This window comes from Carex rostrata, chromosome 29, assembly GCF_964058835.1.
Source record: "Carex rostrata chromosome 29, lpCarRost1.2, whole genome shotgun sequence".
NCBI classification, from domain to species: Eukaryota; Viridiplantae; Streptophyta; class Magnoliopsida; order Poales; family Cyperaceae; genus Carex; species Carex rostrata.
Window position 1 is genome coordinate 3,924,832 of NC_135946.1, and position 23,794 is coordinate 3,948,625.

Consider the following 23,794-nt stretch of genomic DNA (forward strand, 5'->3'; position numbering starts at 1 on the left):
GAGAGAGAGAGGTTGAATAAACTTACAAATACTATTACAAAAACAATGGTAAACTGATGTGCAACAAATATTACTACAAACAATACCAAAATATAGATATACCCAAAACATATGCAATAATACACTGTGTAATCCAAATCTATACTCGGCTTTACTTTGATAGCCAGTAAATAAAAATAAGAAAAGTACATACTGATGCCACTAAAGAAAGAATTATGGTATCCATCGATTTCTTCCTCCTAATTGCTGACAATATATTGTTTACCTACATTATAATAGCACAATAATATTAAGCATAACTACCTAAATACCCTTAAAAACCACAAATATTATATAATGTATAAAAAAATTATGTATCTCATATTAGCCCTAAATAGGGAAACCATATAATCAGTTCCTCTCCTAACCTAATTTCTGGAGGCAACAAAGTTTCTTAAAGAGTTAAATATTTATTGACTAAATGGAGGACTAAACAGGATTACTGCTCTCAATTTGTGTATAAATATACATGAGATTTATCCATGATCACAGTTACTAACTGGTACACATGAAACTGTTCCTTTGGAAAAAAAAAAATGGCACTAGCAATGGCTGTGACATACACAGTTCCATTTTCTTCCAATAATAACTGGTACACAAAAAAATTATGAGGGGCGTTTGTAAAAAATGTACCGTGGGTAGACGACTGCTGACATTAGTAATTTTAGAAGTAACACCACCAAATGTTGACCTCTGTGTAACAAGTGCACCTAGAGTTGCTTGTGCTTGTGAAATCACATTATCCATCTGTAATTTAAGTCAAAATAGTTCATACACAAGTAGGAGTAAATGGATAAAAAATTACCACTTATGACTTTATCCTCTTAATTCCTTTTGTCTTAATGCACAGTTGAATGCTAAATTAGTTGAGGACTTAGTATCATAGTAACAAGATTCACAAATAATTCAAATTTGAGCTGTTGGCGAATTAATCCCCGTATTATTTGTTTTCCCGAATTTTTTCCGAATTTTACAAATTATTCGCAAATTTTTCCCTAACTTTTAGCGAAATATAATTCCAAACTATTCCCAAATTATATGCGAATTATTCCCGAATAACAAACTTTTGACCCCGCTGAACCTTTCCCGAATCATTAGGTTGTCACTATGCTTAGTACTAAGTTTCTGAACTAAAAATTGGGAAATTGAAGAGAGAGAGAGAGAGAACCTGTCCAGAGCTTCGGCCAATGGCAGCCTGTTCTTTGAGTAAAGCATCATGGTCAGAATCGGGCCCTGACTCTAGATCAAAGTTTGATCGGTCAAAATCTCTGAAATCAAGGAGGGATGCATGCTCTCTCTTTGCTCTTAGGCTTGATTTCAACCGATAAAATTCCTGCACAGTGATCATATTTTAACCCGTTAAGCCCCTTAATTGTTGGCTTCTGGTACCAAACTATAGAAATGAAGTTAAATTGAGACCAAATTAATGCACAAATGGATTAATAAAGACAAATCATGAGATTTTCTTTTTTTTTTAGATAAGTGGGATCATGCCCACTGATTTAGATTTTTAGAAACCATACAATGTTTCCTGGTACCATTACAACAGAAAAATAAAACTACAAGGCATTCCGATGCCTTATAGTCAACTTAAAAAATTTAAAGCAAGCACATAACCAGTTTTTACTCAAAAAGCCTAAGTAACCACTACAAAAATTAGTAATGCTGAGCATCATAAGTTTTTATTTGAAAACTTAGTAGAAGCTACCAAGATTTAATATAGATGTAATTAGTACAACACTTCCTATCTTAATACATCATACAAATAAAAACATTAAGTAATAATGAAATTCCTTCTTCTATTCTGTTCTTCTAGCATCTGCTGTGCCTTATTCTTACCACAATACAGGCCCCAAAGAACAGCTTCTTCATTTGCCCTAGCTGCCACAATCCTAGTTGGCAACTTTGAATTACGGAAGATTACTTCATTCCGTTGTCTCCACAAAGACCACAAGACTGCCATAAATGCCGTAGTCCAAACCTTTTGTGAATGCCCAGTAATGACTCCACCGAGTGGGCGTAGTTTACCAGTAGCTGAAACCGACTCCATACATGTTGAGCATTAGTACATTCAAAGAATAAATGATGGGCCGTCTCAACTGGACACTCATCAGATATCACACATCGTATTTCACAATTCATACCTCTTCTCTCCATCACATCATGTGTCAGAATTCGATCTTGGAGCAACAGATATGAAAAGATTTTCACTTTAGATGGAGCCGCAGCAGCCCAAACCTCCCTATAAGGCCATTTTATCTTTCCTGCCGAGATAATCAAGTTGTAATAGGACGAGGTTGTGTAAACACCATGAGCCGACCATCTCCAGGTGAGCATATCATCATATTCTTACAAAACCGGTATCGTACCAGTATAGAAATCCAAAACTGGTGAAGCTTCAAAAACCACCTCATGTAGCGAGATGAGTTGCGATTGCGGCCTTCCTTGCCTGTCCCTAATGGATCTGATAGGGTCTGAACACCAATTATCATACCAAAAGGAAATAGTTTTGCCACTGCCTACTTCCCAATGTGTACACCATTGAAACCGTGCTTGCATCTTGATGAGCTGTTTTCAGAAAAAAGATCCGTTAACAAGCCAAATCCTTGGTCCTTGCCTACTTGGTTTGAGTCTGTGTGTTCTAATTGTGGTTATAATCGACCACCATAAAGAGCCCGGTTGAGTAGTTTTCCACCACCATCGAAGCAGGATTGAATCATTCCTTAATCTCAGATTAGGGATCCCCATTCCACCAAATTTTTTTGGAGTACAGACAATTTCCCAGTTAATCAGTGACGCCCCTCTTCCATCACCATATGAATGACCCAAAAGAAAATTCCTACATACACTTTCAATCCTTTGAATCACCCATCTCGGCAGCACAAAGCATGTCATCATATAGATAGGCATGTTAGGAATTATAAAGGCCAAACAATTACGTCTTATCTAGAGATCAAACAATTATATCTCATCTACGAATCAAACACTTACATCCCGGGGAAGAATAAACAATCCCCACCTTAATCTAAAACCGTCCTATGCCAAAGAGACCCAAAACATAATATTTAGTGCGGAATAGAATACCTGATTCCATGTCGTTTGCCATGGAATATCAAATCCTAGGTTGGAGAAGCAACTGTCTCCGTGAGCGCGAGACAAGACTCTAGCAAGCTATTCCTTTCTCGCCCTTTTGGTTGAATATTAGATTAGGTCTTCCAAAGCAACAAGATCGCCCTTGAGAAATCATTTCCAAGTTTCTAAATGGATTTCTCCTCTCAATTCTTTGATGGTGGAAGAAGGGAGAAGGCTCTCAGAATTCTATTTAAGAATAATCTCTTTTTAGGATTCTGAGTTGAGTTGATTATCTTGTGCCTTGGGGACCCATCTATATATAGTTATACACTTCTGACACCGCAAGTGCAGGTGCACTCTGGTCCAGTAGGGGTGAGCCACCCACACTGGGTCGAAACATGTCTAAGTAACCGCCTTAAATTTCAGCCCCAAAAATAGTCTGTATCCTGAGTGCGGGTGCACTCAGATCCAGTGCGGGTGAACCACCAGCACTGGGCTCAAAATAGAACTTCCAGAAAATCGACTAAGTCCTCAGTGCGTGTGGTTCACCCGCACTGCGCTCGGACTTTTTCCTGAAGTTCTCAAAAAATTGGCTAAGTACTGAGTACAGGTGCACTCAGATCCAGTGCGGGTGAGCCACCCGCACTGGGCTCCCAAAAGGCTCCCAAAAATTGGCTAAGTTTTGAGTACGTGTGCACTCAGATCCAGTGCGGGTGGGCTCACCCGCACTGGGCTCCCAAAAGACAATTTTCTCAATTGCAAATTTCAGAATCAACCCATCAATGATTTGATCTTTGTCCAAATTGTTCTACACACTTATGGACCACACCCTATTGAATACATTGATTGTCTAATATCTTAAATCCATATTAAATCACTTTAATTGTGACAACCATATATGACAGTAAACAATTCATAATTATATCACTTATATGCTCAACGTTGGATTAAGATCCAACAAGGCACACTACATAGGTGATGGAAGAGGGGTGTCACTACGTTAAAGGTGATGGAAGAGGGGTGTCACTAAGTTAAAGGTGATGGAAGAGGGGTATCACTGAGCATCGTAAGTTAAAGGGTAAACTAAAGTACATTCTGGCAAAATTGGGTTTTTCAGTAAGACGTAATCACTCACTTATGGGAAAGTTTGTTCTAATTTTTAAATCGGGGAATTAGGTACAAAAATAAAGATTTGATTGATGCTATCTTGCCTACAAATCTTTCTTTCCAGGTTACCGGCATTTTTTTGGTGGTGCAATTTTCAACAATTAATTATAAAATACTATGTGAAAGGTTTTACCAATCAATCTTACCATATTAATTGTAATTATCATATCTAGTAACTGATACAATTAGTCCTCATCTTACCCTCTATACTTTTTTTTTTTTTTTTTAAAAAGGCAAAATGCCCATTCCATTGATCGGAATATGGATAATTACACCATCACAGTTATACCAGTTTTAGAGTCAACAACAAAAAAACCGCAACAACAAAACAAAAACCAAGACATACATCATCCAAAGCTTAACACTTGCAATGTTCCAAAAATAGACTAATGTTGCTAAAATCAAGCCGCTAAGTAATGGACTGAGGCTAATAATATCTAAATGACAAAATTGGGGTTTATTCTGCATCGCATCTAGGTCATCGCAGGAGGACCCCCATCAGAGTCGGTTGCTGGCTGGTAAACGACCATCTCCATGGGCATGTACTGAGCTAATGGGATAGCATCTTCAATCACAGGAAGCCACTCTTCAACCGCATCTTTAACTTTCTTCTTCAAGGTACCTGACCAATATCCACACAAGGTTTTAATGAGCAAAATTAATGATCTAACAGTTTTAACATGACTATTATTAAAGCATACTTTATTTCGATGTTTCCAAATACTCCAACTAACTGCACTTAAAACAATCATGAAACCAGTTCTGTTTGCATAATCCAATGTATGTGCAAAATGTAAGATATCATCCCATGTATGCCAATTCTGCATTACCCATTGACTTTTACCTAAATAAAACCAAATTTGTTGTGCTAAATTGCAAGTTATGACTAAGTGATTAATGGATTCATGTTCAGAACAGAAATGACACGTTTGGTCTCCAACCTACCCTTTCAATGTAAGATTATCTTTGGTCAATATTGTGTTATGGGATACTAACCACATAAAAAAAATTTATTTTTGGTGGAACTGGTAATTTCCACCAAAGCATTGAGTCACTAGGTTTAACCCCCCCCCCCCCCCCCCCCCCCCCCCCCCCCCCCCCCCCCCCAAATTAAGAAGTGTGTAGATAGAGTGTGTTGAAAACTTTCCTGAAGCCTCCCATTTCCATTCAATGTAATCATGTGGAAGAGTGAAAGAAGTTGTGCTAATGATGTGTAGTAGAGCCAGCCAGTCTTGATAATCTACTCCTAGTAATTCTATCCTAAACCGGACTATCTGTCCTTGTGAATGTATGACATCAGCTAGCAAAACATCCTTATTACTACATTTTGTGTACAGTGTGGAAAATTTTATAGCTAAAGGGCAATTTTGGTACCAATGATCAGTCCAGAATTTGATTGTTGTATTTACTCCTAGTGTGTAAGAAACACTCATGTCACCTATGTGTTTGACTTTCTCTAAAGCAGACCAGAATGGAGAGAGGACAGTTGTATTGTGAGTTATATATTTATACACAACTAATATTTTCCAACTTCAAAAAAATATCTTTCATTAATTGTATGAACCAAAGACATAAACTAATGCTGTCATGCTATAATTGAAGGTCAATATATATATATATATATATATATATATATATATATCAGATCGATGCCACCTTAACGGCTTAACCTTCGTGTAAATGCCAACTTCAACAAGAAACTTTCTCGGAATTTCTTTCGTCAAAAGTCAACACACTATATGCCAGGTGTCTCGTGTAAATACCATCATATAATTGAATGTTTTCTGTTAATATAAACATATTTATATATAAAAAATTAATGAACTTCGTAACAGTGAATATCATTATTATAATTTACCACTAATTTTTTTTTATGATTATGCAGATAAAGTATCCATTAACCAAAATAGCTCAATATAGGCGATAATAGCAGTCATCATTGCATTAAAAAAACTGGAGGGATCCACTTACACTATTTTTTTGAGGAAAATTTCTCATGTACCCATTCAAAATTTCAAAATAGCCAATTTCCCCATAAATACATCATAATATCCAATATGTCCATATAAACTTAACTTTCTTTCTTCTATCCCATTTCATTTATTTTATATTTTGTTTAATTATTTCAAAATTTGTATTGACTAATATATGTCTTTTTTCTAAAATGGAGGTGTCCATTAAGCTTCTAACAGTAAGTGATTCATCTTCCTTCCTCCACCTGTTTTCTTTGGCGTCTCTCTTCTCCAATGATTCGTACCTCCTATCTAAAACTGCAATGTTTATTTCTCTTTTTTAATCCACACAATCTTTCAAATAATTCTCAATGAAACTTTAGAGGCCAAATTGGTGAAACCATGAAACTGCAAGGTTCAAGTGATGTTATCAAATCAGCTCAAGAATTCACTTTTCAAACTGGATGGAAGGATTTTGTAATTGCTAATAGTATCAAAGCAAACAACCTTTTAGTTTTTAAATACATCGACAATTTTTTATTTCAAGTCCAATTTTTTTTATCCAAATCAATTAAAATTCCCTCCGTTAATAGAAGATTAATTGGGCTCGTATTGATAGCTTCTGTCTCAGCTCACACCAAGAGCAAATTTAGATATATAGGTACGATATTAATTATTAAACCCATGAGAAGAGAGGAGAGAAGGAGATAGACATGAAAGAATGAAGGTTAAGCAAGCAAGGAAGGAAGATGAAGTGTTTCGTGATTTAGCACTTATATGTCGGTATTCGACTTGCCGGCTTGGGTTATTAATGAAATTGATTGGACAAGAAATTTTTTGTGGCTTGGAGCTGTTGAAAGTTGATCCAAAATTAGCTTTCCACATTTAGAATTCTGTTGAAAGTTGGTCTAAATTTATCTCTTTATATTTGGAGTGCTATAATTAGTCATGGAGCATGTAAGAGTTATTGGGTTCTATAATTAGTCAAGTAGGTTCAGCTTGTAATAGATGGATAGGTAGTGGGGTACTAAATTTAGATGTTCCAGATTTAGTCTTGTTGTTGTGCTATAAATTCAGCATGTTGTAATCGAATTTAATTAAGCAATAGAAGTTAATTTCAGCAGCAAATTTCTTCTCTTTGTTTCATTGTATCCTTCCGAAATTTCCAACAAATTGGTATCAGAGCCTAAGGTTAGAGATCAGGGCAGATCCGACCATGGCAGAAAACATGAGCATTTCGAATCCGTCCATTCCGCTGTTCAAGGGAGACAACTACGAGTTCTGGAGCATCAAGATACGAACTTTGCTCAAGTCACAAGGTCTATGGGAATTGGTGGAGACGGGAGCACCGACCGCAGATCCCACACCAGCAGAAACAGCGAAGCGAGATGCGAAGGCGTTGTTCTTCATTCAACAAGCCATTGTAGACACGGTGTTCACAAAAATAGCAGCAGCAGAATCGGCAAAGGAGGCCTGGACAACCCTGAAAACTGCATTCCAGGGAAGTTCGAAAGTCCGCGAGATAAAACTACAAGGCTTGAGAAGAGAGTTTGAGACGCTGAACATGAATCAAGGCGAATCTGTTCAAGCATTTCTCACAAGAGTCACATCCACCGTCAACCAAATCAAGAGTTGTGATGAAGATCTTGCTGAAAAGATCGTGGTTATGAAGGTGCTCCGCAGCCTTACCTCAAAATTCGACCATGTCGTGGCAGCAATCGAAGAGTCCAAGGACCTGTCCACATACTCTTTCAACGAGTTGATGGGTTCGCTGCAAGTCCATGAAGTACGACTTCTCAGATCTGAAGAGAAGGACGATTCTAAGGCTTTCCTCACCAGAGGCAACTCAAGTAGAGGAAGAGGTCGCAGCGGTAGAGGTGGTGGAAGAGGCACGAGCAGTGGAGACAACCATCAACATCAACAAACAACAAAGAAGGATATCGAGTGCTATTATTGCAACAAGTTTGGGCACTATCAATCTGAGTGCCATGAAGCCAAGAAGAACATCCAATGCTACTACTGCAATAAGTTTGGGCACTACCAATCTGAGTGCTACAAGAAGCAAAGGGAGGAGAATCAAGCAAGCTATGCTGTAAAAGAAAATGAGCAACCGGCACTCTTCATGGCATACACCAAGAGCAAGATTGATGAAAGCAACAAGGGCACAGTAGCAGTGCACACAAGAGATAATGGTGGCAGCAGTCCAAAAAGTAGCAAAATCATGGTGAGTAGAAATATTTTGTTTGATGAAAAAACCCTCAAGGTGGAGAATGTAGGGCTCATTCGTCAGAGGCCGTTGAAGCTGGTGTACAACCAAGATATACGGCTGGCTCAGATGCCAGAAAAATGTAGTTTCAAGGTGTTGAGAGATATTGTGACGAAGATGTTTCCTTCATTAAAATCTGTGCTGATCAAGTACAAGGATTATGATGGGGATCTGGTTACCATTACTGATACACAAGTGCTGAGGATGGCAGAATCATGTATTGACCAGCCCGTACAGATGGAGGCAGAGAAAGAAGAAAAGGGACTTTCCTTGATGAGACTACATATTGTAGAAGTCAATCCTGAGCAAGAGCCTACAATCACAGAGGAGGAAGATGCAAAAATTGCGGTCCCAGTTGAATCAGAGGGAGAAAAATGGAAAGAAACGGAGAAATCAGACTCTGAGAATCTGACCAGAGAAGGTGATGCATTTGTGAATTCTACTGAAGTTGAGGCTGAAAATGAAAATATACCAATCAGAGGAGATGAGTCGGAGGAACCAAAGGAGATAGAAGTTGCAAATGAGTATGGTGAGGTGTTTACAGGATATGAGCTGGACGAGAATGAAGGAGAGGGCCTGGGCTCACAACCAGCTCGTGTGGCTATTCTGGAGAATACAGAAGCTCAGGAGATAATGAAAGAAATTAAAGAAGCCAGTGCAGGTATCAACGGCCAACTTGTATCGGATTCTGATGAAGAGATGGAAGAAGGCATAGAATTTGAGGTTGATGATGAGGACGAAGAAGATGATGTTGAAGCTTGGAGTAAACCAATTTTGAATCAAGGGGGAGTGTTGAAAGTTGATCCAAAATTAGCTTTCCACATTTAGAATTCTGTTGAAAGTTGGTCTAAATTTATCTCTTTATATTTGGAGTGCTATAATTAGTCATGGAGCATGTAAGAGTTATTGGGTTCTATAATTAGTCAAGTAGGTTCAGCTTGTAATAGATGGATAGGTAGTGGGGTACTAAATTTAGATGTTCCAGATTTAGTCTTGTTGTTGTGCTATAAATTCAGCATGTTGTAATCGAATTTAATTAAGCAATAGAAGTTAATTTCAGCAGCAAATTTCTTCTCTTTGTTTCATTGTATCCTTCCGAAATTTCCAACAGGAGCAACCGTTGAGACTAGGAAAATTCACTTGGAAAATTGGCAACTGGTATGCACACCGAAAAGGCTAGGAGGGTTGGGAGTGATTGACCTAAAAGTCTTCAACCAAGCACTTCTAACTAAGTGGCAGTGGCAGTGGCAGTGGCATGACTCAAAAGATAGAGCATGGAAAAAACTGATGGAAGCACTGTATTGCACCGAGGGTAAGCAGCACATAACAAATTCTTTTGTATTCAACCACTTAAAAGAAACAGAAAAGTTGTGCCACTCACAAATACAGTGAAAACCCAGATCTCGTGATTCAGTAATCTTCTGGATATGTGACTGGGGCAAAGGAATCCTGAAATACCGCTTCTCGACATTGTATACGTACACAATTTCAACAGATGTCACACTCCAACAGGACATATTATCAACGGATATCAAAGACCTCTTTAGACCAGTCCTATCATTGCAAGCATTAGACGAGCTGGCGGGGCTGCGAATTGAAATGCAAGAACTGAGGGATGAATATAGTAACCACCAAACATTGCTGCCGGATGAGGTGCGATGGAAGCCGAATAGTAAAGGAAAATTCACTGTTTTATCGGCATACTATCAAATGAAAAACGGTACACAGGTCCATACCAACTTTCACCGAATTTGGAAACTCAAGGCCCCCCCGCGTTTCAAGGTTTTTGAATGGTTGTTGTAAAGAAATTAGATCCTAATAACAGACAATCTCAAAACTAGAGGATATAACTTGGTCGGTATATGCTATATGTGTCAAGCGAGCGATGAGTCGGTCTAGCATTTGTTTAGTGGGTGTACCTACAGCAATGGGATTTACATGAGTGTAATGCAAAGGGGAAACATACAAACAGCATCATTGCAACTGCATGGCATTAGAGCGACCATCGAAGGCAGCATGAGCAAAAAGGAAAGTCCTTGTTGGTGCTATCTCACTTTGTAATCTGGCGAGAACGGTGCAATAGAGTATTTAAAGAAAAACAAAAGAATCAAGAAGACTTAATTCAAGATATATTTGAAATCTGGCGAACCGTGGAATGCACAGCCCGAAGAGAGATGAATAGCAATAATCATGAGAATTAGGAATTAGTGGCACCTATTGTATTTTCATATTTCTTATCTTTCGCTTCTTTGTTTTATCATAAATACTTTGTTTTAAACCCGAGTTTCTCCTCAGAAACTCCAACTATGTAACCAATCGCGGTTAATGAAAATAGGGGCTTGACCCCTGTTGTTTACTCAAAAAAAAAAGAATTTTAATGGACATCTCCAGTTTAAGAAAAGGGCATATTAGTCAATAAAAAATTAAAATAATTAAATAAAAGATAAAATAAATGAAAGGGGATAGAAGAAAGAAACTTAAGTTTGTATGGGAATATTGGATATTATGATGCATTAATGGAGAAATTGGCTATTTTGAAAGTTTGAATGGGCACACCAGAATTTTCCCATTTTTTGTGACATCAGATTATACCTTATATTTTCAAAGTTCAAATAGTCGATCCATACTGTTCAACATGTTGGATATATTAAAATATACTTGCAGATCAAATTTTACATGTTTTTGAATTTTTTTACTATTAATTAAGATGGGTACAAAAATTCAATGTTCTGGAAACAACGATTTTTGTAAAATACTAAATAAATAGTACAAAAAAAATCAAAAAAATGTAAAATATCATCTGCAATCACATTTTAATATATCCATCATGTTGAATGGTTTGGATCGACTATTAGGACTTTGAAAACTTCGAAAATTTAGGGTGTAATCCGGTGTCACCAAAAAAGTGTGTAAGTGATTTCTCCTCTTAAAAAAAATAGTATTATTTTTCATATAATTGAATTTAAATTTTGATGATTAAATGAATATATTATGTGGTCATTAAAAATAGCTAAATCGCTCTAGTCAATCTTGGAAAAATATTAGTCGTTTAGAACGTACCACACGAAATTATATTAGTCGTTATCTTATACAGATGCAATGCATGAAAGCTCATGGAAGTTGCATGGTAAATGAAAGAATAATTGAATCATTGACCAAATCAAAGTGAGAACTTTCCGCCATTAGTTAAGCTAGGGACTCCAAAATATCAAATCCTGTAAACCAGACCACATAATTAAAATATCAACCATCAATGCATATCTTGCAATCCATTGACAATGAATTAACTTGACAAACTAGACAATTATAAGAATATTTTCTAATTTTGGAATTGGATATATAGTTGTAACATGATAAATGCATATACACAAAGAAAAAAGGATGCATGTTATACCATCGAATAACTGGAAATAATTTTGAAATTGTTTTACCACAGTTAGAAACTACGATACCATGGCCCAATAAAAAGTGGTAACTATACCCTTTTTGTATCAGTTGGCATTCAGAAGATACACAGACTAATTTTTCCATTAAACAAGATACAAACCAGGCATGGTATCGGGGTTTCTAATAAATGCTTATGATATTTAATAGTGCATTTGTGGTACTTACAAGGTTTTCTATTGGTACATGTGATGAATTTCTATTTTTCTTGTTTCACATTTTGATAAAGTTGCCTGGCTTCACAGATACCATACTAATGCAAAGAATCCTTCACTATCTTACATATATTGCAAGAGGACATGCACAAGAGGCATTTAAAGGGAGGTCTTATGTAATGCTATCATTTATTATAATTTTTTGTATCTTAATTAAATAGATTGGCTTTATTCCAAAGATCAAAATTTAAGTTTTCATTCTGATGTTTCAGTTTATTTTAATTGAATATTGCTTGTTGTGATTTAGTTATGTTGAACATTCAAAGGGACATCTCAAATAAACATAAATTTTTATGTCTCCAGTGACTTAACTTTTTCAACGGTAATCTCATGAAAATAATAAGTGAAACTATAAAATAATATAAACTGAATCAATAAATCATTTTCAAGATCATAGTGCTCCAGTATTTTCATAAGCCTTCAATATAAAATAATGTAAACAGTATAACCAAAACATTTCCAATGGTGGCTCATCGAAATAATATATCTCACTACTTCCATATTATTTCCAAGCGCATGGGATGAGGTATTTCCATGAGTTATCAATAAAATATATTATTAGGTCTGTATAACGGGTAATGGGTCGTGCAAAATTATTTCCAATGGTGGATAAGAAACATTTCCAAAGGCAGACATATTTTCATGCGTTACTATTTCCATGAGTCTGCCGTTGAAAATTATTAAATGTGTCAGCAAAAGCTATTTTATTTCCAAGAGCTCTTCCTCTCTTTGAAAATAACACATCCTTCGCATGGAAAAAGAGAAAATTCTAGTAGTGTATTAGAGTAATTAAAATAGATTGGAATAATAGAGTAGTTTAATGGTTTTAATGAGAATTAAATAGTAGATTTAGAAATTATGGTCATTTAATGGATTATAAATATGTTTTATATCAATAAAATTGTTTGTAGGCATTTAAAGTCACTAATCTTTAAAAAACTAATAGTCATCATTGTATTAAAAAAAGAAAAGGGATCCACTTACACTATTTTTTGCGACATCAGATTACATCATATATTTTCAAAGTCCAAATAATCAATTCAAACCGTTTAACATGATGGATATATTAAAATATGCTTGCAGATCAAATTTTATATGTTTTTGAAAAAAAAATTTACTATTTATTAAGATGGGTACAAAAATTCAATGATATGAACACAACGGTTTTTGTAAAATACTTAATTAATAGTAAAAAAATTATAAAAATGTAAAATTTCATCTATAAACACATTTTAATATATCCATCATGTTGAACGGTTTGGATGAACTGTTTGGACTTTGAAAATTTAGGGTGTAATTCGGTGTCACCAAAAAAGTGTGTAAGTGATCTCTCCTCTTAAAAAAAATAGTATTATTGTTCATATAGTTGAATTTAAATTTTGATGATTAAATGAATATATTATGTGGTCATTAAAAATAGCTAAATCGCTCTAGTCAATCTTGGAAAAATATTAGTCCTTTTCTTATCCGGATGCAATGCATGAAAGCTCATGGAAGTTGCATGGTAAATGAAAGAATAATTGAATCATTGACCAAATCAAAGTGAGAACTTTCAGCTATTAGTTAAGCTAGGGACTCCAAAATATTAAATCCTGTAAACCAGACCACATAATTAAAATATCAACCATCAATGCATATCTTGTAATCCATTGACAATGAATTAACCTGACAATCTAGACGTACAATTATCAGAATATTTTCTAATTTTGTAATTGGATATATAGTTGTAACATGATAAATGCATATACACAAAAAAAAGGATGCATGTTATATCATCGAATAACTGGAAATAATTTTGAAATTGTTTTACCACAGTTAGAAACTACGATACCATGGCCCAATAAAAAAGTGGTAACTATACCCTTTTTTGTATCAGTTGGCACTCAGAAGATGCACAGACTAATTTTTCCATTAAACAAGATACAAACCAGGCATGGTATCGGGGTTTCTAATAAATGCTTATGATATTTAATAGTGCATTTGTGGTACTTACAAGGTTTTCTATTGGTACATGTGATGAATTTCTATTTTTCGTGTTTCACATTTTGATAAAGTTGCCTGGCTTCACCGATACCATACTAATGCAAAGAATCCTTCACTATCTTACATATATTGCAGGAGGACATGCTCAAGAGGCATTTAAAGGGAGGTCTTATGTAATGCTATCATTTATTATAATTTTTTGTAGAGTGAGTCTATGGTACTATGCATATCACGGGTTGGTCCGTCCTACGACTCAATATTTGAGTTTTCAAAATCCTAATGGTCGATCCGAACCGTTCATCTTGTTCTCCATATTAATATGTGTTTGGAGATCAAATTTTACATTTTTTGAAATTTTTTTACTATTTTGTTAGATATTTAGAAAATCACTTGATCTGAAAATTCTGGACCATCCAAAAACAGTGATTTTCAATAAATTTCAAAAAATAGTAAAAAATTTCAAAAAATGTAAAATTTGGTCTCCAAACACATATTAATATGGAGAACAAGATGAACGGTTCGGATCGACCGTTAAGATTTTAAAATGTCAAATATTGAACTGTAGCACGGGCCAAATCGTAATATGCATAGTACCATAGACTCACTCTTTTTTGTATCTTAATTAAATAGATTGGCTTTATTCCAAATATCAAAATTAAGTTTTCATTCTGATGTTTCAGTTTATTTTAATTAAATATTGCTTGTTGTGATTTAGTTATGTTGAACATTCAAAGGGACATCTCAAATAAACATAAATTTTTATGTCTCCAGTGACTTAACTTTTTCAACGGTAATCTCATGAAAATAATAAGTGAAACTATAAAATAATATAAACTGAATCAATAAATCATTTTCATGATCATAGTGCTCCAGTATTTTCATAAGCCTTCAATATAAAATAATGTAAACAGTCTAACCAAAACATTTCCAATGGTGGCTCATGGAAATAATATATCTCACTACTTCCATATTATTTCCAAGCGCATGGGATGAGGTATTTCCATGAGTTATCAATAAAATATATTATTCGGTCTGTATAATGGGTAATGGGTCGTGCAAAATTATTTCCAATGGTGGATAAGAAACATTTCCAAAGGCAGACAGATTTTCATGCGTTACTATTTCCATGGGTCTGCCGTTGAAAATTATTAAATGTGTCAGCAAAAGCTATTTTATTTCCAAGAGCTCTTACTCCCTTTGAAAATAACACATCCTTCGCATGGAAAAAGAGAAAATTCTAGTAGTGTATTAGAGTAATTAAAATAGATTGGAATATTACAGTAGTTTAAAGGTTTTAATGAGAATTAAATAGTAGATTTAGAAATTACAGTCATTTAATGGATTATAAATATATTTTTTATTAATAAAATTGTTAGTAGGCATTTAAATTCACTAATCTTTAAAAAACTAATAGTCATCATTGTATTAAAAAAAAGAGAAGGGATCCACTTACACTATTTTTTGCGACATCGGATTACATCGTATATTTTCAAAGACCAAATAATTGATTCAAACCATTCAACATGATGGATATATTAAAATATGTTTGCAGATCAAATTTTACATGTTTTTGGAAAAAAAAATTACTATTTATTATGATGGGTACAAAAATTCAATGATATGAACACAACGGTTTTTGTAAAATACTTAATTAATAGAAAAAAAAATTATAAAAATGTAAAATTTCATCTATAAACACATTTTAATATATCCATCATGTTGAACGGTTTGGATCAACTGTTTAGACTTTGAAAATTTAGGGTGTAATTCAGTGTCACCAAAAAAGTGTGCAAGTGATCTCTCCTCTTAAAAAAATAGTATTATTGTTCATATAATTGAATTTAAATTTTGATGATTAAATGAATATATTATGTGGTCATTAAAAATAGCTAAATCGCTCTAGTCAATCTTGGAAAAATATTAGTCCTTTTCTTATCCGGATGCAATGCATGAAAGCTCATGGAAGTTGCATGGTAAATGAAAGAATAATTGAATCATTGACCAAATCAAAGTGAGAACTTTCAGCCATGGAATTCAAAACGCCAACTCGGTGGTGCACTAGTATATATATATACACATGATTAGTCTTGCTGGACAGAAATCTCTCCTATATACCCTCCCCCAAAGTTACATATAACAGCATGTCATCTCTATTTGGATGGAAGAGTGAAAAAAAAGAGAAGAAGACACCACCGCCGGAGAAGGAAAGTAAAATTACGTATCACGGCGGCGAAGGCTCGAAGATGGAGGATGACATTCGTGAAATAAAGAAGTTCAATAACAGAGACAGTGTTGCACAAAGTAGACACGATCTAGCTCAACTAATTACACAAACTGCAGCTGAACAAACACAAACTGCAGCTTTGATTGGAGGTGACGGAGGTGGCGGAGGTGGCGGAGGTGGGCATGGCAGAACTGACGGAGGTGGCGGAGGTTGGTATGGCGGAGGTGGGCATGGCGGAGGTGGGTATGGCGGAGGTGGGCATGGCGGAGGTGGCGGAGGTGGCGGAGGTGGACATGGCGGAGGTGGACATGGCGGAGGTGGACATGGCGGAGGTGGTTGTGGCGGAGGTGGTTGTGGGGGTGGATGCGGTTAGATTGATGAATTATTGTTATATTGTTGTACAATTAGTATGATGGAATGTTATATGGTTTAATTAGTTGTATAGTATGTTAATCAATAAACAGTTTCAATTAGTATCAAAAATGAAAGATGGCTCATATTGGCTATTAATTAATTTCGCTTTGTTTCTACACACATATATGGATATGCATGGAGGATGCAGTTAGTTATGAATTATATAGGGGGGATTTAACATATACCCCTCAAAATTCTCAAAATTACGTATGTTTTTCTCTAAACTTTGAAATTACATATTCCCCCTCTAAACTTTAAAACTCACAAATTTTACTCATTTTATTGTTTTTCATATTAAAACATGTTCCAAATTTATAAAAATACCCATTTTACTCTTTTATTAATTAAAAGTATAAAACGCTCATCTGACTCAAATTTGAATCTGAAGGGTTCCTCTACTGTCCGAACTTCTTTAAGATTCGTACTCGCTATATCAGCACGAAACTTGAAGCGAACATGCACAGATATATTGAAGTAACGTGCACAGATTTTAATGCAATGCGCATGAATCAGAATTTCTTTGAGATTTGTGCATGCTAGATCAACACGAATCTTGAAGTGAACATGTACAGATATTGAAGTGATGAGCACAGATCTTAATACAATGCACGCGGATCGAACGGTAGTGGAACTCTTCATATTCAAATTTGAGTCTGATGAGGCATTTTATACTTTTAATAAAGGGTAAAATGGATATTTTATAAATTTAATGAGTTTTAATATAAAAAACAATAAAATTGGTAAATTTGTGAGTTTTTAAGTTTAAAGGAAACATACATAATTTTGAAGGTTTTGAGGGGTATACGTCATATAAACACTTGCTTCCATTGCCAAAAGCTCCAAAAATTTCTATAATTAATAGTAAAACAAAACAAAAAATGTCAAGTGGATTGCCCTCAGACTTTGAGTGAGGCTATGGTACTATGCATATCCCGGGTTGTTACCGTGCTACGGCTCTATATTAGAGTTTTTAAATCCTAACGGTCGATCAGAACCGTTTATCTTGTTGTCCATATTAATATGTGTTTGGAGACCAAATTTTACATTTTTTGAAAATTTTTTACTATTTTTTTAGATATTTAGAAAATCACTTGATCTGAAAATTCTGGACCATCCAAAAACAGTGATTTTTAATAAATCTAAAAAAATAGTAAAAAAATTTCAAAAAATGTAAAATTTGGTCTCCAAACACATATTAATATGGAGAACAAGATGAACGGTTCGGATCGACCGTTAGGATTTGAAAACTCGAATATAAAGCCATAGCACGGTAGCAAATCGTAATATGCATAGTACCATAGACTCACTCTCAGACTTTTCAAATAGTTCGTTGGAAACACAAAAAACTTGCAAAAAAAGCCATTTCGAGTCTATTTGGCCCAAAACTTCCTCATTTTAAATCCGAATAACCTAAAACTAACTACAAATTAACCCAAATAAAATCATAAAGAATCTTAATCCAAAATAGATTGATTTAGAGTGGCCTTCCCCTCCCCTGCTACTAAAGTTGTAATTTGTTCAGACAAATTAAGAGAGTTTAGATAAATTTTTAATACATAAATATATATCGTTTGAGTGAGGTTACGTTACTATGAATAGCATATATTTGTCTGTGCTATGGATCAATATTTTTCTTTTCTAAGTTCAAATAATAAATCTAAATTGTTCAACATGATTCCTATATAAAAGTAAGTTTTACATTTTTTTTAATTTCTTGCTTTTTTTTTATACAAGTAGAAAATCACTTAATCTAAGGATTATAGACCATTGAACCTACATAAACAAATTAGATAAATTATATATATATATATATATATATATATATATATATATATATATATATATATATATATATATATAGTTGGGCTACGGTCCTTTGTAAAGTAAAGCGACTGTTTTACTTCACACTCATATTTTGCGATTTTGAAGTTCAAAATGTCGATCGGAACCGTTCAAGTTGATCTCTATATTAAATTGTGCTTGGATTGTGCTTGGAGACCAAATTTTACATTTTTTTTGAAATTTTTTTTACTATTTCTTTAGAATTTTTGAAAATAGTTGTTTTTGATGGTCCATAATTTTTCTAAAAACCGACGATTTACAAAAATTCTAAAGAAATTATAAAAAATTTCCAAAAAAATGTAAAATTTTGTATCCAAACATAATTTAATTTGGAGATCAACTTGAATGATTTAGATCGACATTTTGAACTTTAAAATCGCTGTTTTTTATAGTCCAGATTTGTCTAAAAAACAGCGATTTTCAATAAATATAAAAAAATAGTAAAAAACTTCCAATAAATATAAAATTTAGTCTCCAAACACATATTAATATGGAAAACAAGATGAACGCTTTAGATCGGTTATTTAGACTTTCAATTCAATAATTTATAATCCAATATACAAAAATGTCTATACATTGCAATGCATAGTAGCCTTTTTCTATATATAAAAATTAGTTGCAAGTACATTTTTATATAAAAATCACATTGAACAATTCGACTATTTGAATCTTGAAAACAGTTCAAATCAACTATTTGGATCTTGAAAACAAAAAAGATTAATATGTAATACAAACCAATCTGCGCTCTGCATAGTGCCATAACCTCACTCATTGCACTTACTCATTGAAGAGATTACCGTATAATGTTTCATTTTTAATTTACGGATGCACTGAAGAAAAATGATGTACACCTTAAAAAAAATTTAGGATAACTTGGAATGTCTTTTTTCTCCCAAAATTTAAATTAGCATAGGATTAGGAGAGAGAGAGAGAGAGAGAGAGAGAGGTTGAATAAACATACAAATACTATTACAAAAACAATGGTAAACTGATGTGCAACAAATATTACTACAAACAATACCAAAATATAGATATACCCAAAACATATGCAATAATACACTGTGTAATCCAAATCTATACTCGGCTTTACTTTGATAGCCAGTAAATAAAAATAAGAAAAGTACATACTGATGCCACCAAAGAAAGAATTATGGTATCCATCGATTTCTTCCTCCTAATTGCTGACAATATATTGTTTACCTACATTATAATAGCACAATAATATTTAAGCATAACTACCTAAATACCCTTAAAAACCACAATATTATATAATGTATAAAAAAAATTATGTATCTCATATTAGCCCTAAATAGGGAAACCATATAATCAGTTCCTCTCCTAACCTAATTTCTGGAGGCAACAAAGTTTCTTAAAGAGTTAAATATTTATTGACTAAATGGAGGACTAAACAGGATTACTGCTCTCAATTTGTGTATAAATATACATGAGATTTATCCATGATCACAGTTACTAACTGGTACACATGAAACTATTCCTTTGGAAAAAAAAAAAATGGCACTAGCAATGGCTGTGACATACACAGTTCCATTTTCTTCCAATAATAACTGGTACACAAAAAAATTATGAGGGGCGTTTGTAAAAAATGTACCGTGGGTAGACGACTGCTGACATTAGTAATTTTGGAAGTAATACCACCAAATGTTGACCTCTGTGTAACAAGTGCACCTAGAGTTGCTTGTGCTTGTGAAATCACATTATCCATCTGTAATTTAAGTCAAAATAGTTCATACACAAGTAGGAGTAAATGGACAAAAAATTACCACTTATCACTTTATCCTCTTAATTCATTTTGTCTTAATGCACAGCTGAATGCTAAATTAGTTGAGGACTAACAAGATTCACAAATAATTCAAATTTGAGCTGTTGGCAAATTAATCCCTGTATTATTCGTTTTCCCAAATTTTACGAATTATTCGCAAATTTTTCCCAAACTTTTAGCGAAATATATATATATAGAGTAAGGCTATGCTACTTCGCGAATTAAACGGGCTGTTTAATTTGCACTTATATCTTTAGTTTCGAAGTCCAAATAGCCGATCAAAACCATTTGATGTTTAATCTTATATTAAAATGGGCTTGGAGACCAAATTTTACATTTTTTGGAATTTTTTTACTATTTATGAAGATAGTTTGAAAATCACTGTTTTTTAATGGTGCAAAATTTTAATAAAAACAGCGATTTTCAAACCATCTTAATAAATAGTAAAAAATTTCCAAAAATGTAAAATTTGGTCTCCAAGCACATTTTAATATAGATTAAACATCTAACGATTTGGATCGGCTATTTGGACTTCGAAACTAGAGATATGAGTGCGAATTAAAATAGTACATTTAATTCGCGAAGTAGCGTAGCCTTACTCTATCTATCTATATATATATATTAAACTGAATTATAATTCCAAACTATGCCCAAATTAATACGCAAATTATTCCCGAATAACAAACTTTTGACCCCGCTGAACCTTTCCCAAATCATTAGGTTGTCACTATGCTTAGTACTAAGTTTCTGAACTAAAAAATGGGAAATTGAAGAGAGAGCGAGAGAGAACCTGTCCAGAGCTTCGGCCAATGGTAGCCTGTTCTTTGAGTAAAGCATCATGGTCAGAATCGGGCCCCGACTCTAGATCAAAGTTTGATCGGTCAAAATCTCTGAAATCAAGGAGGGATGCATGCTCTCTCTTTGCTCTTAGGCTCGATTTCAACCGATAAAATTCCTGCACAGTGATCATATTTTAACCTGTTAAGCCCCTTAATTGTTGGCTTCTGGTACCAAACTATAGAAATGAAGTTAAATTGAGACCAAATTAATGCACAAATGGATTAATAAAGACAAATCATGAGATTTTTTTTTTTTAGATAAGTGGGATCATGCCCACTGATTTACATTTTAAGAAACCATACAATGTTTCCTGGTACCATTACAACAGCAAAATAAAACTACAAGGCATTCCAATGCCTTATAGTCAACTTAAGAAATTTAAAGCAAGCACATAACCAGTTTTGACTCAAAAAGCCCAAGTAACCACTACAAAAATTAGTAATGCTGAGCATCATAGGTTAAAGGGTAAACTAAAGTAAAACTGGGCTAAGTAACAGTGGGTTGCAGAAAAATTGGACTAAATTAAGGCCAAATTGAAGTATAATTGAAAGATCAAGGGTACATTCTGGCAAAATTGGGTTTTTCAGTAAGACGTAATCACTCACTTATGGGAAAGTTTGTTCTAATTTTTAAATCGGGGGATTAGGTACAAAAATAAAGATTTGATTGATGCTATCTTGCGTACAAATCTTTCTTTCCGGGTTACCGGCATTTTTTTGAAGAGGAAAGCTGGATGAGGATAGATAATTGCAATACTCCACTGCCTGGCATAACAGGGTTATTTCATTATATGGATTACAAAACTGTTGGTTTTGATAATAGATATACAGACTTTACTAATTGCATATTTAAGCCAATTTTTTTTGTAATAATTAGCCTCCAGAAAACCACTTGTTTTGTTTTGTATATTTTCTCTAGACTTTTGTGAGTAGTCTGGTACCAGTAGTTTGGTTCTTTCTTAATGAAATTGGACTCAGGAGATACTTGTACCAGTAACAAACTAGGGAGACACTTGTACCAGTAACAAACTAGGGTTTTGAGTTGGTTGAGGAAGGATGCACCAATGATAAGTATTCCTTGATCTCTTCAACCAAATACAGGATTTCATCGAACTTTTAGATGCTTTGCTAGTTGTATCGATGAATTGCATACAATTATGAGGATAAAGGAAATACCTGTGTAAGATCTTGTAAGATCTCTTGATGGCGGGTCAAAGTATGAGAGAGAACCTCCGACCCGCCTGTCGAAACCCATGTTTGCATCTGTAAGTTGACTTGTTGCAACTGCTTTAACAATCTCTCTATGCTAGACTCGCTGTCACTCTCTGACCCGTCAGATTTCATCGATACCAACTTTCGGTACGTGTTCATCTGATCATCTAACTGTGCTTCTAGTTTTCTCGCCTGAAATGCAAATTAAAACAAAATTAAGGGTAATTATGCTCGTAATTTTATTAACTTTTCAATAAATGGCATCAAAATTACCGTTTTACTGTGCAAGAAATCGAGTTCAAAGTTGCATTCATTGATTTGAAAAGAGGGGTGTATACCTGTTTGCGAAGAGCGTCCCATGAAGACGCCTCCATGAGTAGAAATCAGGTGGCGAGATCGATCTTCCCACCAAATCAGATCTCTATTCCGTGCGCCAAAACTCGCGACGAGAAAGAGAGAAAGAGAGAGAGAAAGAGGGGTGTTTGGTAATGGTGGGGTTGAATTCATTATCCCTGAGGTAATAGAAATTTGAGTTTAGATTAAGACCGTCCGATCTGATTCGGCACGTATATTAAAGGAATCCCATGCATTCCACCTCGATCCAGATCTAAACTCAAATATTATGTTACCTTAGAGGAAACGGACTATGGTGGGGTTGGGGTCAACAGAGACAAAGAGGATGGTGGTAACGGGTCCGAGGCGAGTTCGGGTTCTTTTATTTCCGTAGTTGATGGGTAAATATTATGGACAGAGTATATTTTGATTATTACAGCGCAAAATTATGTTTTGATTCTATTATTTATGAGCTGCATGAATTAAAAGTACTCTGTTAAAACCTTTTAACTGGTAGCGAGTCCGGGTTCGTGTTCTTTTATTATCGCACCTGATAACAATTGTTGTGAAATGTCGGGTAAAGATTTTAACAGAGTAGTTTTGGCTTGATGCTGCACACGATTTACAGAATCGAAGCATCGATGTATAAGTTTTGTAGGGTGCATAAAGTCGAAATTGCTCTGTTAGAACCTGTACCCTATGCTTCTGGACTGTTGGCTTTTAATTAAAAAAAGGAATTGCTTGTTCTATCAATTACGTTTAGGAATATTGCAAGTACCTTTCAATTGTTTCTTACTAACTTTGAAAACAACTTAATAGACAAATATATATCGACGAAATATATAGTTATGCATTTGTGTAATATTTAAAGAATGAGGCTAGGTACGGACGGATCAAATATTTTAATTTTTAAATTTTAAATAATTTATATGAATTGTTCAACGTTTTGTATTTTTTTAATTTTTTATTTTTTCATAGGTAGAAAATTACTACTTTTGAATGGTCTAGAATT

At 34.3% G+C, this 23,794-nt stretch overlaps 1 protein-coding gene across 2 annotated transcripts; it reads right to left on the reverse strand.

The window, feature by feature from the left end:
• GOS11 (golgi snare 11) lies at positions 1 to 22,962 on the reverse strand. 2 transcript variants are annotated; one of them, XM_078294879.1, is made up of 5 exons: positions 22,788 to 22,928; positions 22,414 to 22,641; positions 1,208 to 1,372; positions 673 to 786; positions 1 to 265 (listed from the first exon to the last, which is right to left on the reverse strand). In XM_078294879.1, exons 1-5 carry the CDS (start codon positions 22,821 to 22,823, stop codon positions 152 to 154), a joined length of 657 nt encoding a protein of 218 aa, XP_078151005.1. In that variant the 5' UTR covers positions 22,824 to 22,928; the 3' UTR covers positions 1 to 151. The 2 variants fall into 2 exon arrangements, with proteins under 2 accessions (XP_078151005.1, XP_078151004.1); XM_078294878.1 differs by lacking the exons at positions 1 to 265; positions 673 to 786; positions 1,208 to 1,372 and adding exons at positions 19,566 to 19,818; positions 20,228 to 20,341; positions 21,189 to 21,353 and having other exon boundaries at positions 22,788 to 22,962.
• Between the last annotated feature and the right edge of the window lie 832 nt (positions 22,963 to 23,794).